Source organism: Tachypleus tridentatus, chromosome 3 (genome assembly GCF_004210375.1).
Source record: "Tachypleus tridentatus isolate NWPU-2018 chromosome 3, ASM421037v1, whole genome shotgun sequence".
NCBI classification, from domain to species: Eukaryota; Metazoa; Arthropoda; class Merostomata; order Xiphosura; family Limulidae; genus Tachypleus; species Tachypleus tridentatus.
The window spans coordinates 94686317-94703125 of NC_134827.1; the positions used below are offsets into that span (position 1 = coordinate 94686317).

The following is a 16809-nucleotide window of genomic DNA, read 5'->3' on the forward strand; positions in this document are numbered from 1 at the left end:
AACAAGGAAATTGACACCGGGATATGGACACCAATGATTCCACAAATACAATGGGCGGGTAGGCAATCTAATACTCGCATGTAAGAAAAATGAATTAGTCTTTCCGAGTTAATACAACGTTCGCTGTCTAATTATATATATATATATATATATGTATGTGTGTGCGTGTGTAACTAAAAGCACATTAGCACAGATTATCGCCCCCTCCCCATCAAAATTAAGACTCTTAAAAGTTGTAATTACACGTGTGAAAAGTGGTAAGACCAGGCTGAGTGTCTTTGACTCGTGTATATCTGTTTGCACTACTTAATTCAAATGGTTAAAATACAACTTTCTGGGTATTTTCATATACTTTTTACGACATTTAGTGGTAAAAAAAAATCTCTCAGTATTCTTCTTAACTTAGGCAAATGGTTAGCCGCTAAAGCATGTTCCAAATTTTGAGGCCATAGGCGCGTTATGAAAATGAACGTGAAATCCCCACTATTTAGTCAGAAAAGAAGTGATCCCAGAGATGACGGTGGGTTCTGTGAAGTTCTGAAACAAACACGATGTGCTAAACTATGACAACCATTTAACATTCCTAAAGTTTGTTTTTTTTCAATTAAAAAACAACAACAAACCAACTGTATACTTACCTGTTCGAAGAGTGAATGTCCGATCCATGTCCGGTTTTATCTTTGACGCCAGCGCCTTCGCTTCGGTGTGAAAGTCCATGAAGATGAGAATGACTAGATGGAACTGAGAGGGATGGAGATATTGTGCTAGGAATCATGCTGTGGTGCGACACCTGGTGGTTTAATGCCATAAATGGCATTGGACTGATGTGTGGAGGAGCCCCTGCCGCTGCCGCCGCTGCTGCTGCCACCGCTGCCACCATATGCTGGTTATAGCCATTGTGAAGCAATGACGCCTTGTCCAAATGGTCGCCTGTATAGAACAAGGATCTTTAGAGACACTTTAAATCCCAAAATTACCATATAATGTTGATAGTGTGGGCCAAACTTATAAACGGAAAGGATAATGTTATTAACTTTGTTGGTAAATGTTGAAGCCCATATTATCCCATCACCTTATTTTCCGTATTGACTATGTGTATTTGTGTATTTTTCTTATAGTAAAGCCACATCGGGCTATCTGCTCAGCTCATCCAGGGGAATCGAACCGCTGATTTTAGCGTTGTAAATCCGGAGACATACCGCTGTACTAGCGGAGGGACCGTATTGACTAATTTAGGGGTCTTTAAATATCTTTATTTTGAAATTATTACCATAAACTTTCAACAGATGTTGCACTATAGCACAATAGCTAAATACAATTCAGTATGGTTTTTCAAGAGTAACTTAACAATGCCGACAACAGGTGGAGGGTTGTGCTCAAATCCGTAGAAGTATTTCAGAATAACTTAAGTGTTTGTGTTTAAAATTAATAAAGTTTATACTTATAAACAACAAATCTATAATGTTAAAAAATGAGGTTCAGGATCCACCGCCAGGAAGCGCAGGCTTGTTCCGTGGAACTTAATTTACTTGCCAATTTTTGTTATTTTGTTTCTTATTCTCATCACCAGGAGTTTATGTTTAAAACTTTATGACACAATTCCTAAAAAAAAGAATTTTGAAACATTACGACACTTGTTTAGTAAGGACGATGTTGTTCTGTTTGGTTTATATTCTTGTAGGTTTGTTAACTTAGTACCATTAACCAAAAGACATACTCTGATAGAACAAAGTAGTTATAACTACAATTTATTAGTTATGCCTACAGAAGCTACTAGACGTAATAAACTGCTGAGTACTGTGGGAACTTTTGGCTGTGTCAGGAGATGGGGGGCGCCTATGACATGCTTCAGTTCCTTACAGAGTCAGGCCTACATTTATACACATGTGTGTACATAGGATATGGTAAACAGTACACGGTACAATTTTATATGTTTTACTACATCGACCTATGTGTTTGGACAACCTCGTACGTCAGTTGGTTATGACCATATTATTCTTGTATATTTCATGGTCTTATCGGTCCACTATGAATCTTAATAGCAGGATACGCTGTAAAATTCCTGTTAAGGCCAACCTTCAATTAAAGAGTTCAGTGATATACAGCCGACAAGGGAAGAGTAATCATACCTATAAAGCAGAGCAAACGGCAAATATTTCATATGTCCTGTAATGACTTCTCCTACGTCACATACGCAAGTGCCGTCTCTATCTTGTGCTGTATATTTATTCTGGCGTCAGCACATCCAGGTTACGTGTTCTTCAACAGCTGTACTATCTAGTGCACAAAATTCATTATAAAATTGGATCTTTCACAGAAGTGCCATATAAACAGTTGTAATATGCTATTTCTACTTAGTTATTAGCTCTGGATTGGTATGGTACAATAATTTTCCACCAGAGGACTAAACGTTATGAGGTCCTTGCTGTTGAAACAGGTAACAAACATACACGGATCTCACTTCTGAGTGCCTCGTATTGACCAAACGTAACAGTAAATCAATTACACGTTTGTTACTGACAAATTTCAACTTATGTTTGTCATACGATACTCAGTCAACATGGCCACACGCTAATTGTTACCAATAAGTTGACAATGGACGGAAATATGACAGATACATCTGTAACGGAGAAGGATTTCATTCCAATGTTTTATTATCCTTGGTTTACTTCTAGCCAAAATATATTAAGGCAAATGAAAAAGGAAACAAAAAACAAACACCAAAACAATTAACACGAAAGTTCGCGTTATGGATATGGTATTCAAAATATATCGTGACTGTATAAACATACGAATATAAATGTGGCGCCATCTTATAGATAATTTAAAAATTAATTCCCAGAATTCTACTCGCTAATTCGTTGAGCAGTATTGATTGAAAACCACTTACGCCACTTTCAACTTTTCTCTTTTGAAATATTATGTTTGCTTTCTGGGGAGAAGACTGAAATTCTTGAAGGAAAGATGGAAATTGTCATTCAAACCTTTTAGAAAGTAGCCCGCATATTTCTATTGATGGTATGAACCTTTATTGTAGCTCAACCAGTCAACCCACATAACTTTTTTTCTCCAAACGATTAAGAGGATTAGAAGGAAAAAAAAGAGCTGACCAACAATATGTTTTCATAGAGGGCGAGCAAATATGTGCATCAGATGCGCGAAATTCAGTTTGATCACATCTAAATATTTCTGTACAAATGTTTTCACACAAGAGTGTGACAATGAGGTGATGCTATGCCAATTGAGTAAAACATGTTTTGAAAAAAAAGAAGAAAAACCGTGCTTTGTTTAATTCGAAGTTTTTGAACCGATAAATTATTAAGGTGTACAGTTACAAGATTTAGTGATTCGGGATTCGATTCGGTAAAAGTTTCCGCGAAAAACGTTAAACCTTTAGAGAAATAATTCTCTAACTGTTCGATATTTAAAAAAACCAAAAAAACAAAACGAACACATCTAATTTCGAGAGTAATCAATTAGGATTTTTATTAGAACACCAGAAATCTTTGGGATTCCCTAGCAAATGCAAAACCTCGTAACGGACAAATCGTGACTGATTTTCTGTAGGCCCTGGCATGGTCAGGTGGTTAAGACGCTTGACTCGTAATCCGAGGGTCGCGAGTTCGAATCCCTGTTACACTAAACACTCGTCTTTTCGGCCGTGGGAACGTTATAATGTTATGGTCAATCCCACTATTCGTTAATAAAAGAGTAGCCCAAGAGTCGGCGGTGGGTGGTGATGACTAGCTGCCTTCCCTCTAGTCTTACACTGCTAAATTAGGGACGACTAGCGCAGATAGCCCTCGTGTAGTTTTGCGCGAAATTCAAAAACAAACTTTCTGCACCCCGACACACACATTTCACACAAAGCAACTATATAGCTTTGTGTGCGATAGATCCTTACCCATGTTTTGTTTTAATCCAGAACAATCAACAAACTACACATAAGAGCACTCACTAATGGTCAGCAGCTGACTCATCATGCACGATAATTATTGAAACGGAACGCTATCTACACCAGGAGAAACTGGCAAAAGACGACAGCTTTGAACTGAAGTTCTGCACGTGTCGGAAGTGATGGCACAATACGAACTGCGCGCATCACGCAGATCGTATGTCACGTGCAGAAAAATTTCAGAATTGATTCAAACGAAAATTAACCCGTTTGAGGTTCGGAATAAATGGAGAGGGTTAGTAATCTGTTGTTTGGGTTTGGGGAAGAACAGTGGATGATGTTATCTCTGGTTTCGTCCATTTAGTTTGTAGGAGAACATCATGTCAATAAGAACACGTGAAACACCAGATTTGTTTTTATCATTGGTGTTATTCGCAAATCTAGTTGTCTTTTTCCTTCGTCTGTATAAAAAAATCGCCTTCAATTAGATACAGAACTTTAAAACGAAAACCGAGTTTTTGACAAATATTTACATGCTAAGAAAGGGATGCAAGTGTCGGTGTTCTCTGTCATTTTTAGGGTTTAAACGCAACATTCGTTTCTTTGTTCTTATGCGCAAAACTACACAATGGGCTATATGTATCCTGCTCGCCGCAGGTATTGAAACCCGATTTTTAGCGGTAATAAAAATGTAAGATGTTTTTCTTTTATATATTTTACTCGTAAATCCGATACACAAACTACATGAATGATCAATCTCCAGTGAAGACACTATAATTTGAAGACAAAACACGTCTCCAAGCTTAGCTGTACGGAACTAAAGGCTAGTTATAATTCTAGGGCTAAATACAAATCTGTGTGCCCGGCATGGCCAGGTGGGTTTGGGCGTTCGACTCGTAATCTGATGGTCGCGGGTTCGGATCCCCCGTCACACCAAACATGCTCGCCCTTTCAGCCGTGGGGGCGTTATAATATGACGGTCAATACCACTATTCATTGGTAAAATAGTAGCCCAAGAGTCGACGGTGGGTGGTGATGACTAGCTGCCTTCCATCTAGTCTTACACTGCTAAATTAGGGACGGCGAGCGCAGATAGCCCTCGAGGAGCTTTGCGCGAAATTCAAAAACAAATAAACAAATCTTTCTAGCGAATTATCAATCAAATTGTGTGAGCACGTTTTTATCTTAGCTCCTTTGTAAAATAGTCAATAGGCATCTGTGTGTCTCTCACTCTGAGATCTGTAGCAACAAACAATATGGCTGAGCGAAATAAATTCTTATTATTTCATCTTCTGTTTTAGAAAACCTTATAATCGGTGTTTAACTCGAAACAGGCGTGGGTACAGTGTATAGCGAAATAGGGTTTTCTTAATGCGACGTAAACAGTGCTAAACTTTATTACATTAGACATTGAAAAATCACCCACGCCTTTTTGAAAACCTAGCATACAGTCTGAAGTTTCAACCTTATCACTTTCAACCACGCGCGCCTCTATTTTAAAAATTACTGTCAAAATTGAAGGATCGGATATTCGATTTCTGTATGTTTAGAGCAGAGTGTAATTGATATGGTTGTATCTAGTCTCAACCCAGATGTACGAAAACGACCCTGTTGTGCCGCTCGATTTTTGTTCATAGTTCGAATTAATTTAAATATGTATATATATATATACATATTTGTCAACTTAAGTTAATTTGAATCTAACACTTGCTTTGTTTGTTTGTTTTTTTAATTTCGCACAAAGCTACACGAGGGCTATCTGTGCTAGCCGTCCATAATTTAGTAGTGTAACACTAGAGGGAAAGCAACTAGTCATCACCACCCACCGTCGACTCTTGGGCTACTCTTTTACCAACGAATAGTGAGATTGACCGTCACATAATAACACCCCCGCGGCTGAAAGGGCGAGCATATTTGGTGCGACCGGGATTCGAACCCTCGCCCCTCGGATTATGAGTCGAACACAACGCGCTTGGCCATGCCGGGCCATACAGAAGTGCAATAAATAAAATTTGTTTGTTTGTGTGCATTTGCAAATAACGTTAACACGGAATTCGTGTATAACAAAGTGTACAATTTTAATATAAACTCCGTGTCACTTGTACTTGATTAAGCCATAAGAAAAAGGAGTGTGTTTAATAAACACATACGTGAGAAACGATAGCATAATTTTCATCAGTTGTGACAGAGCCCTCTGTTACTTTTATCACGCAACAGTCTGCAGCGAAGGCAAAGCTCTCTGTTACTTTTATTACGAAACAGTCTGCAGCGAAGGCAAAGCTCTCTGTTACTTTTATCACGAAACAGTCTGCAGCGAAGGCAAAGCTCTCTGTTACTTTTATCACGAAACAGTCTGCAGCGAAGGCAAAGCTCTCTGTTACTTTTATCGCGAAACAGTCTGCAGCGAAGGCAAAGCTCTCTGTTACTTTTATCGCGAAACAGTCTGCAGCGAAGGCAAAGCTCTCTGTTACTTTTATCACGAAACAGTCTGCAGCGAAAGGAGATGTGGTTCGTGAAACTCCGACCATTGCGGTAAACAGGAATTGGACGCCTGATTAATGGCTGTCTTGGAAAACGAAACGACCAACTCAAATGTTTAAAGCAGCCACTATAAAACATTGAGTGAGAATTGTCGAAAATGAAACTTAAAAATAAGAAACAGTATTTCGCGGAAATTCGTTAATAAAACTATATTAACTGTTTCGTAACATGTTTAATGAAATGGGTTAGCATGGAAAATAATTATTAATTCTAAGACTAAACGTTTAATCGTCAGAGGAGAATGCTTACCAGTTATGTGTCCGTTTTCATAGCCATGATACCCTCCGTCAAGCCTTCCTTTCTTCATTAAACTTGTTGGTGATGCGGGCATGCCAACCATCGAAGCCCTCTTCGGTGGTCTTCCAGGCCTGCAACTGGACAGTCAGAAAACCCGTTACGTCGAAAAACACAGGGGATTGTCCACCCTTACTGGGGTTGGGGGAATAAATCTTTACACCAATCTCTTTCCTTTAGAGATGCTAACTGTTGGACAGAACCATCAACGAGATGGTTAAAGTTAGCGTTTAAAATGAGGTAAAATTTCTTTAAAACAAAGTGTGGACAAAGTATGACACCATTTCTCACTATGAATCCCTTAATTTCATTATACTTCCTGACGATAAATTATATTTACAGAAACATTAAGCTACTGACTGGATATGTTTTCTTTATATACCTTTTATGAGTTACTACAAAAATCTAATACCTTTTGGTATTTCCAGTTCTAGAGCCATAATCCGTTTCAAACAAAAACTAAACGTTTCAAATATTCCTATTTATTTTACAAAATTATTACGGGCCTTTTGAGACAGAGTGGTTCAAAAATAAGAGCATTGTACTTGTTCCCACCTTTGTTTGTTCCGTATTAATATATATATAAACATAGAACATTGAATAAATAAACATAAATATACGATGTATGTAAAAATATCTGGAGACATCACTTTGTAATCCTGTTCATTTTACTTCTTCGTCATGCTATTAGACCTAGTTTTGAAATTATTACGTATAGAATAAAAAAGAGGTTTACGTTTAAAACAACAAATAAATATTGCATCATTAATTTCTCGGAAATTATTGTGCACAACTGAACCATGAAAACAATACTGTTGTTGAAGTCACTGTAGAGAAGAACTACACAGAGGAATGAACAGAGTTGTTGGGGTTATTCATTGTTCATAAAAATTGAATTAATAAAACAAATACTGAAGCTGGGGATTATTGTCTCTAACAAATACTTCAAGCTGGGGATTGTCTATAACAAAAACCTGAAGCTGGGGATTATTGTCTGTAACAAATACTTCAAGCTGGGGATTATTGTGTATAACAAATATTTGAAGCTGGGGAATATTGCCTATAACAAACACTAAAAGCTAGGGATTACTGTGTATAACAAATACTTCAAGCTGGAGATTATTGTGTATAACAAATATTTCAAGCAGAAGATTATTGTCTATATTAAATACTTCAACCTGGGGATTATTGTGTATAACAAATATTTGAAGCTGGGGAATATTGCCTATAACAAACACTACAAGCTAGGGATTATTGCCTATAACAAACACTACAAGCTAGGGATTACTGTGTATAACAAATCCGTCAAGCTGGGGATTAGTGTGTATAACAAATACTTCAAGCTGGGGATTAGTGTGTATAACAAATACTTCAAGCTGGGGATTATTGTGCATAACAAATATTTCAAGCAGAATATTATTGTCTATATTAAATACTTCAACCTGGGGATTATTGTGCATAACAAATATTTCAAGCAGAAGATTATTGTCTATATTAAATACTTCAACCTGGGGATTATTGTGCATAACAAATATTTCAAGCAGAAGATTAGTGTCTATATTAAATACCTCTAACCTGGGGATTATTGTGTATAACAAATATTTCAAGGAGAAGATTATTGTCTATATTAAATACTTCAACCTGGGGATTATTGTGCATAACAAATATTTCAAGCAGAAGATTATTGTCTATATTAAATACCTCTAACCTGGGGATTATTGTGTATAACAAATATTTCAAGCAGAAGATTATTGTCTATATTAAATACTTCAACCTGGGGATTATTGTGCATAACAAATATTTCAAGCAGAAGATTATTGTCTATATTAAATACCTCTAACCTGGAGATTATTGTGCATAACAAATATTTCAAGCAGAAGATTATTGTCTATATTAAATACCTCAAGCTGGGGATTACTGTGTATAACAAATATTTCAAGCAGAAGATTATTGTCTATATTAAATACCTCTAACCTGGGGATTATTGTGCATAACAAATATTTCAAGCAGAAGATTATTGTCTATATTAAATACCTCTAACCTGGGAATTATTGTGCATAACAAATATTTCAAGCAGAAGATTATTGTCTATATTAAATACTTCAACCTGGGGATTATTGTGCATAACAAATATTTCAAGCAGAAGATTATTGTCTATATTAAATACCTCTAACCTGGGGATTATTGTGTATAACAAATATTTCAAGCAGAAGATTATTGTCTATATTAAATACTTCAACCTGGGGATTATTGTGCATAACAAATATTTCAAGCAGAAGATTATTGTCTATATTAAATACCTCTAACCTGGAGATTATTGTGCATAACAAATATTTCAAGCAGAAGATTATTGTCTATATTAAATACCTCAAGCTGGGGATTACTGTGTATAACAAATATTTCAAGCAGAAGATTATTGTCTATATTAAATACCTCTAACCTGGGGATTATTGTGCATAACAAATATTTCAAGCAGAAGATTATTGTTTACATTAAATACCTCTAACCTGGGAATTATTGTGCATAACAAATATTTCAAGCAGAAGATTATTGTCTATATTAAATACTTCAACCTGGGGATTATTGTGCATAACAAATATTTCAAGCAGAAGATTATTGTCTATATTAAATACCTCTAACCTGGGGATTATTGTGCATAACAAATATTTCAAGCAGAAGATTATTGTCTATATTAAATACTTCAACCTGGGGATTATTGTGCATAACAAATATTTCAAGCAGAAGATTATTGTCTACATTAAATACTTCAACCTGGGGATTATTGTGTATAACAAATATTTGAAGCTGGGGAATATTGCCTATAACAAACACTACAAGCTAGGGATTATTGCCTATAACAAACACTAAAAGCTAGGGATTAGTGTGTATAACAAATATTTCAAGCTGGGGATTAGTGTGTATAACAAATACTTCAAGCTGGGGATTAGTGTGTACAACAAATACTTCAAGCTGGGGATTACTGTGTACAACAAATACTACAAGCTAGGGATTACTGTGTACAACAAATACTTCAAGCTGGGGATTAGTGTGTATAACAAATACTTCAAGCTGGGGATTACTGTGTACAACAAATACTTCAAGCTGGGGATTACTGTGTACAACAAATACTTCAAGCTGGGGATTAGTGTGTATAACAAACACTACAAGCTAGGGATTATTGCCTATAACAAACACTAAAAGCTAGGGATTAGTGTGTATAACAAATATTTCAAGCTGGGGATTAGTGTGTACAACAAATACTTCAAGCTGGGAATTAGTGTCTATAACAAATACCTCAAGCTGGGAATTAGTGTGTACAACAAATACTACAAGCTAGGGATTACTGTGTACAACAAATACTTCAATCTGGGGATTAGTGTGTATAACAAATACTTCAAGCTGGGGATTAGTGTGTATAACAAATACTTCAAGCTGGGGATTAGTGTGTATAACAAATACTTCAAGCTGGGGATTAGTGTGTATAACAAATACATCAAGCTGGGGGGATATTGTGTGTAAGTTCACTAACAAAACAATAATTATAAGAAGCTTATTGTGACCTTGACAGCTTACTTTGAATCGAGCATATACAAAACAGAGACTATAATATCCACTTTTTATCACGACAGAATGACATTATAGGAGAGGTAATAACCCCCAACATTGGCGCATGATCTGATATCAGGAAAGTGTTAACACTCAACACCGAAAATTTGCCAAGAATACGTAGTTTACATACATACACACTTCTGTATCTTTATACATTAAGATACCATCTTGTCCAGAATTTTGCAAGTGTAATCTGTCTGACCATAGGTTTGACTGGGTGGTTTACAAAAGTTAACAACAGCTAATAACGACTTATGTATTAACGGTACTCTAGTAACTTTAATAACAGATCATCTATGCATTCAAATAAAGATAACAGTCAAACTTTAATTAAGATTCAGAGAACCAGAAATATATGATACACATAAATCAAAACTTTCTAGTCCTAATGGTATGTTAGGAACATTTGAACTTTGGAAAACAAATGGATGGAAGATCTTTGACGCAGGTGGTAAGGTCTCACAAGGGCTTTGTGGAAGATTGTAATTGTTTTTGAATTTCGCGCAAAACTACTCGAGGGCTATCTGCGCTAGCCGTCCCTAATTTAGCAGTGTAAGACTAGAGGGAAGGCAGCTAGTCATCACCACCCACCGCCAACTCTTGAGCTACCCTTTTATCAACGAATAGTGAGATTGACCGTCACATTATAACGCCCCCACGGCTGAAAAAGGCGAACATGTTTGGTGCGACGGGGATGCGAACCCGCGACCCTCAGATTACGAGTCGCACGCCTCAACCCACCTGGCCATGCCGGGCCATTTTGTGGAAGAAGGCCCTGTAAAGAGTGAAAGGGCGGATGTACACAATTCACTATCTGTTCTCTACCCACTACGGGTATGGAAACCCGGTTTCTAGCGTTGTAAGTCTGCAGATATACCGATGGGGGCAAATTTCATCAATACCAAAGCGGGTCACAGTGGGAGAAATCTTTGGTTATTTTCAACTTTTATTCAGATGTCAGGTAAGGTCACTATATTAGCTCTGCGTATTCCAAAACTCTCGAAATATTTGTCATGGCGTAAGAATACTTTGTGATCAGTCTCTGAAATGACACCGAAAACGGCCTCTTTTCATTACTGACTCATGTCTTAACACAACAGTTGATCACGTATACCCACGTACGTGATGACAAAGGGTACCAGACACGTACGTATTCATAAAGGCCCTGTCGTACGATTAGGGTGGAACAATATGCCCTTACTCTAGGGGCCACCCAGTAATAAACATTCAGCAAGAATACACTCAGGAGTCTCTGTAAAACAAGTTATTAACAAAAACTAAAAAGATAAGCAGTATATTTACCTCTCGTCTGCAAATAACTTTATTTAAATGAGGGGCGGAACCTGTTATGTCATTAATAGGTACATACTCATGCACACCCACCTATAAGCCATTTCTGTACTTCTCAGTGAGTTTGTGTCCGTATCGTAGGATGGACACCTACGTATTAACATCTAGAGAAATAGATAAACGAATAAAAGATTTGAAAGAAACGTTTAGAAATTTTAACCAATGCAAGGACGAAAAACCTTAAAATTAGTGAACAATTAGTGATAGATTGGTAGATAACACCATATCTCACGCGCCACCTTGACCAAACTGTGACGTACTATTTTTAAAAGGAAACGTTCTAGTTAACGACCGCTTACAGAGTGGTCAGTGTTATAAATGAAGAGAAGGATATAATAGTTTTGTTTTTCATACACAAAATGGCACACACTTCACAATTATGTAAAAACATTATTAAAAGTTTAATCCCCTTTGGGTTGCGTTCATTATATACAACTTGGAACTCGCGTGCGAACAGAAAAAAAAAACACAACAAAAAACACAAATCCAAATCATTGTTCACGGCTGCGGATGCTTTAAAGGTTTGTGTTGTCATTATGAACCACGACAATGAACCGATTTGTTCGAAATAAAATGGCTGAACAGCAGTTTCAATAAAAGTACTGTTTTTGTGTGCGCTTTCGCTCGTGCGCACGCGCGTGTGTTCGTATTGGGAAAAAGAGGTGTGCTTTATTTGTATCCACACGGAATTGCATGTGGAGCAACATTCAATACAGGGTTAAGTTAGCAAGCCGTTCCCTGTCATATCCAAAATAAATAGAAAATCAAGCAGTTAACGATTAGCTATTGACGAAAATCACATGTTGTTATTACCTTGTATTGATGAAATTAATGTGTGTGTGTTTTCTAACAGCAAAGTCACATCGGACTATCTGCTGAGTCCACCGAGGGGAATCGAACCCCTCATTTTGGCGTTGTAAATCCGTAAACTTATCGCTAGTACCAGCGGTGAATATGAAATTAATAAAAAAAATATTTCTGAAAATAATAATAATAAAACTTATATGCAATCATATTACCACGTACTTTCAAAAATTACCAAAGGCTGTTTTCTGGCGGATTCATTGACTTTTCATATCTTTATCTGTACGAAAAACAATTGGAAGTAACATTTACAAAAAAAAACACAAAAAAACAACATAAAACAATCGTAAACTTAGCATCAAATCTTGGACACAGAGAAGAAGGTTTTCCGGTAACCGGATAGTAAGGTATAACTATGAAGTCTCACGATATCCGGATAGTAAAGAATAGCTATGAAGTCTGACGATATCCGGATAGTAAAGAATAGCTATGAAGTCTCACGATATCCGGATAGTAAAGAATAGCTATGAAGTCTCACGATATCCGGATAGTAAAGAATAGCTATGAAGTCTCACGATATCCGGATAGTAAGGTATAACTGTGAAGTCTGACGATATCCGGATAGTAAAGAATAGCTATGAAGTCTGACGATATCCGGATAGTAAAGAATAGCTATGAAGTCTCACGATATCCGGATAGTAAAGAATAGCTATGAAGTCTCACGATATCCGGATAGTAAAGAATAGCTATGAAGTCTCACGATATCCGGATAGTAAAGAATAGCTATGAAGTCTCACGATATCCGGATAGTAAGGTATAACTGTGAAGTCTCACGATATCCGGATAGTAAAGAATAGCTATGAAGTCTGACGATATCCGGATAGTAAAGAATAGCTATGAAGTCTGACGATATCCGGATAGTAAAGAATAGCTATGAAGTCTGACGATATCCGGATAGTAAAGAATAGCTATGAAGTCTGACGATATCCGGATAGTAAAGAATAGCTATGAAGTCTGACGATATCCGGATAGTAAAGAATAGCTATGAAGTCTCACGATATCCGGATAGTAAAGAATAGCTATGAAGTCTCACGATATCCGGATAGTAAGGTATAACTGTGAAGTCTCACGATATCCGAATAGTAAGGAATAACTATGAAGTCTCATGATATCCGGATAGTAAGGTATAACTACGAAGTTTCAAAAAAGTCTAGATATGTGAAACCCATGATATCCGTCAGTATAATTGTTAGGATAATCCGAATATGAAGTCTCAAAACAGTCTAAATATGTGAAACATTATGATAGTCCATATGTAACATGGACACAAACAACGTGGCGAAACTCCAAAATATTCTTTGATATAATTACTAAGCATTATAGAATGGATGGCAACTGCCTGTTGTGGAGACACAACAAGCAGTTGCTGTCCATTCTACTAAGTTTCATCATAAATACTGTGCCTAAACAGTCTATCAAAGACTTACTGAACTCTTTCTAGCATTACACAACTACAGATCCACTATTATATAACTGACCATTTCAACCACTAGAAGTACACAATTACAGACACATTAATACACTGTCTATATAGGTAAGTGAACATTTCAACCACTAGAAGTACACAATTACAGACACATTAATACACTGTCTATATAGGTAAGTGAACATTTCAACCACTAGAAGTACACAATTACAGACACATTAATACACTGTCTATATAGGTAAGTGAACATTTCAACGACTACAAGTAAACAACTACAAACTATTACACTGTTTACAAAAGTAAGTGAACATTTCAACCCATAGACATAAATAACTACAAAATATTACACTGTTTACACAAGTAAGTGAACATTTCAACCCATAGACATAAATAACTACAAAATATTACACTGTTTACAAAAGTAAGTGAACATTTCAACCCATAGACATAAATAACTACAAAATATTACACTGTTTACACAAGTAAGTGAACATTTCAACCCATAGACATAAATAACTACAAAATATTACACTGTTTACACAAGTAAGTGAACATTTCAACCCATAGACATAAATAACTACAAAATATTACACTGTTTACACAAGTGAACATTTCAACCCATAGACATAAACAACTACAAAATATTACACTCTTTACAAAAGTAAGTGAACATTTCAACCCATAGACATAAATAACTACAGACTATTACGCTGTTTACACAAGTAAGTGAATGTTTCAGCCACTACAACTAGTAAACAACTATAGATTATTACATTGTTTACACGAGTAAGTTTACATTTGAACTACTAGAAGTAAACAACTACGGATTATTACAGTACATGTGTTACATTAGGAACCGTCAATGAATGCATTTGTTGCTTTATGAGTGTTTAACGAATTTATACTTTATAAGCAGCTGATCGATTTTCATATTTAAACATCATGAACAACCAACTGATATAATTTTAACATTGTGAAGAGGCAGTTATTCACTTGTAACACCATGTAATATCATGTAACATACGTTTCCACTTATCACATTTCTCGTCTATCAGTACCTTACGACGTGGAAGTTTAGTGTTAAACTTAAGAATATATAGTACTCATGTCCCCTTTGTGACATAATCAGATTATAAATACTGATCAAGTAAACACTAACTATTTATCATCTGTTTTTGTAAATATTTTTTTGCCAGTGAAATATTTAACCTATGGAAAAGCCAGTGTGTGTCACGTCAAGCTTGAATTCTCGAATCAGGAGGAGTTATAAAATCTAACAATCATTTATCCAGATAGAATACTGTTCGCTCATTACGATTTAGTGACGGAGTGGAAGGATGCCGTGAGGAGGTAGGAGGTGACGTGAACCCTTATAAGTATAATGAGTGTTGGTATCATAAGCCTAAAGTAAGGATGTAGCGTGGAATTACCTAACCTACAGCTGAGTGCATATACTTTATCATTATAGAAAATAAATTAAGCTGTTTTCTGTTAAATTACTAACGTACTTAATTACACACACGTCTTTAATCTTAAATTAAGAAATGCACAAATATTGTTCCAATCTATACACTTCATTTCATATTTTCAATACAAAGACTAACAACAATATTACCTTATACTGTTGATTCTAAACAACGTTACATGAAAGGTATTGTTCGAAAGTAGCGTTACCAAAACCTACGGGCTTCGCTATATATTAAAAGTTGTTAATATAACCGACTTCCATCAATAATTATTCGATAAATACAATTAATTTCGTGAATAATCTGATTTTTTTTTATTAGCTCATAAAGGAATTTACCGACATTTGACTGCTTCAACTGCACTTTTCTGCTTCTTTGTTGGTCAAACTAGATTTCGCAAAATGTATATATTTCAGTCAGCTATGTATGTATGAAGTGTGAGGGTGGGGTTGGTTGTACTTACCCCGCCACTTTTAACGCTATACACCAGTCTATATATATAAAAATGAGCGTGTTCTAGACACTAAAACCTTCTGAACTATCAAAACACAGATGTATAAAATTATCACAAGCATGTTCTTTAGAAATCAGAAAATTATTTGTTTGGAAATCACGGAACCCGAGCAGACACTATCACAGCGCCATCTAGTGATTATAGATGACAACTTAATTTTTTATAGTCAGATTTTACTACTCAAAACGCTGTCACAATCGTATCACAATTGTTCGATACCTTTTAATTAAAATGGAGTAGCACATTTACTTTTTAATGTATACGCAAATGTTGTTACGATATTGCGTAAAATGTTTCGGAGTGGGTTTACCGATTGTTAAGTTTGTTTTGTTTTGTTTTGTTTTTGAATTTCGCGCAAAGCTACACGAGGGCTATCTGCGCTAGCCGTACCCTAATTTAGCACTGTAAGACTAGAGGAAAGGCAGATAGTCATCACCACCCACCGCAAACTCTTGGACTACTCTTTCACCAACGAAAAGATTGTTGGGTAATAGAGAATCCTGGAGATAAAAAAGCGTACTCAACTTATTATGTGAGATAGTTAGACAGACGGACTGACAGCACAGAAATAAAATGTGATTACCGTACATACACATAAGTTACCTAATAATATTCTACCCACAACATAACGCTTCAGTGAACGCAACTTTGACATATTTTTTGTAACCCTTTGGCTCCTGTAACAGATTTCATCGTAAGGCGCACTCTAGAGACGACAAGTAAAACCGGTCTGCCCTAGGATAAGAAAAGTGTAATACAGAATGATTACCCTGTTCGACTAGAGGAAGCCTATCTTAATCACGGGGTTCTATGTGTGTTCATAACAATGATAACATTGTGATTTTTATAC

At 36.1% G+C, this 16809-nt stretch overlaps 1 protein-coding gene across 3 annotated transcripts in view; it reads right to left on the minus strand.

Moving 5' to 3' along the window:
- LOC143247504 (dachshund homolog 1-like) overlaps window positions 1-16809 on the minus strand; it is a 109757-nt gene that overhangs the window by 39192 nt on the left and 53756 nt on the right. The window contains exons 2-3 of one of the 3 annotated variants that reach the window (XM_076495741.1): window positions 6686-6810; window positions 639-930 (exon numbers count right to left, since the gene is read on the minus strand). The exons of 1 other annotated variant lie outside the window; for it this stretch is intronic. In XM_076495741.1, coding sequence (XP_076351856.1) covers window positions 639-930; window positions 6686-6810 — 417 coding nt within the window. The remainder of the gene's footprint in view (window positions 1-638; window positions 931-6685; window positions 6811-16809) is intronic. One more of the 3 variants, XM_076495742.1, reaches the window with a different exon arrangement.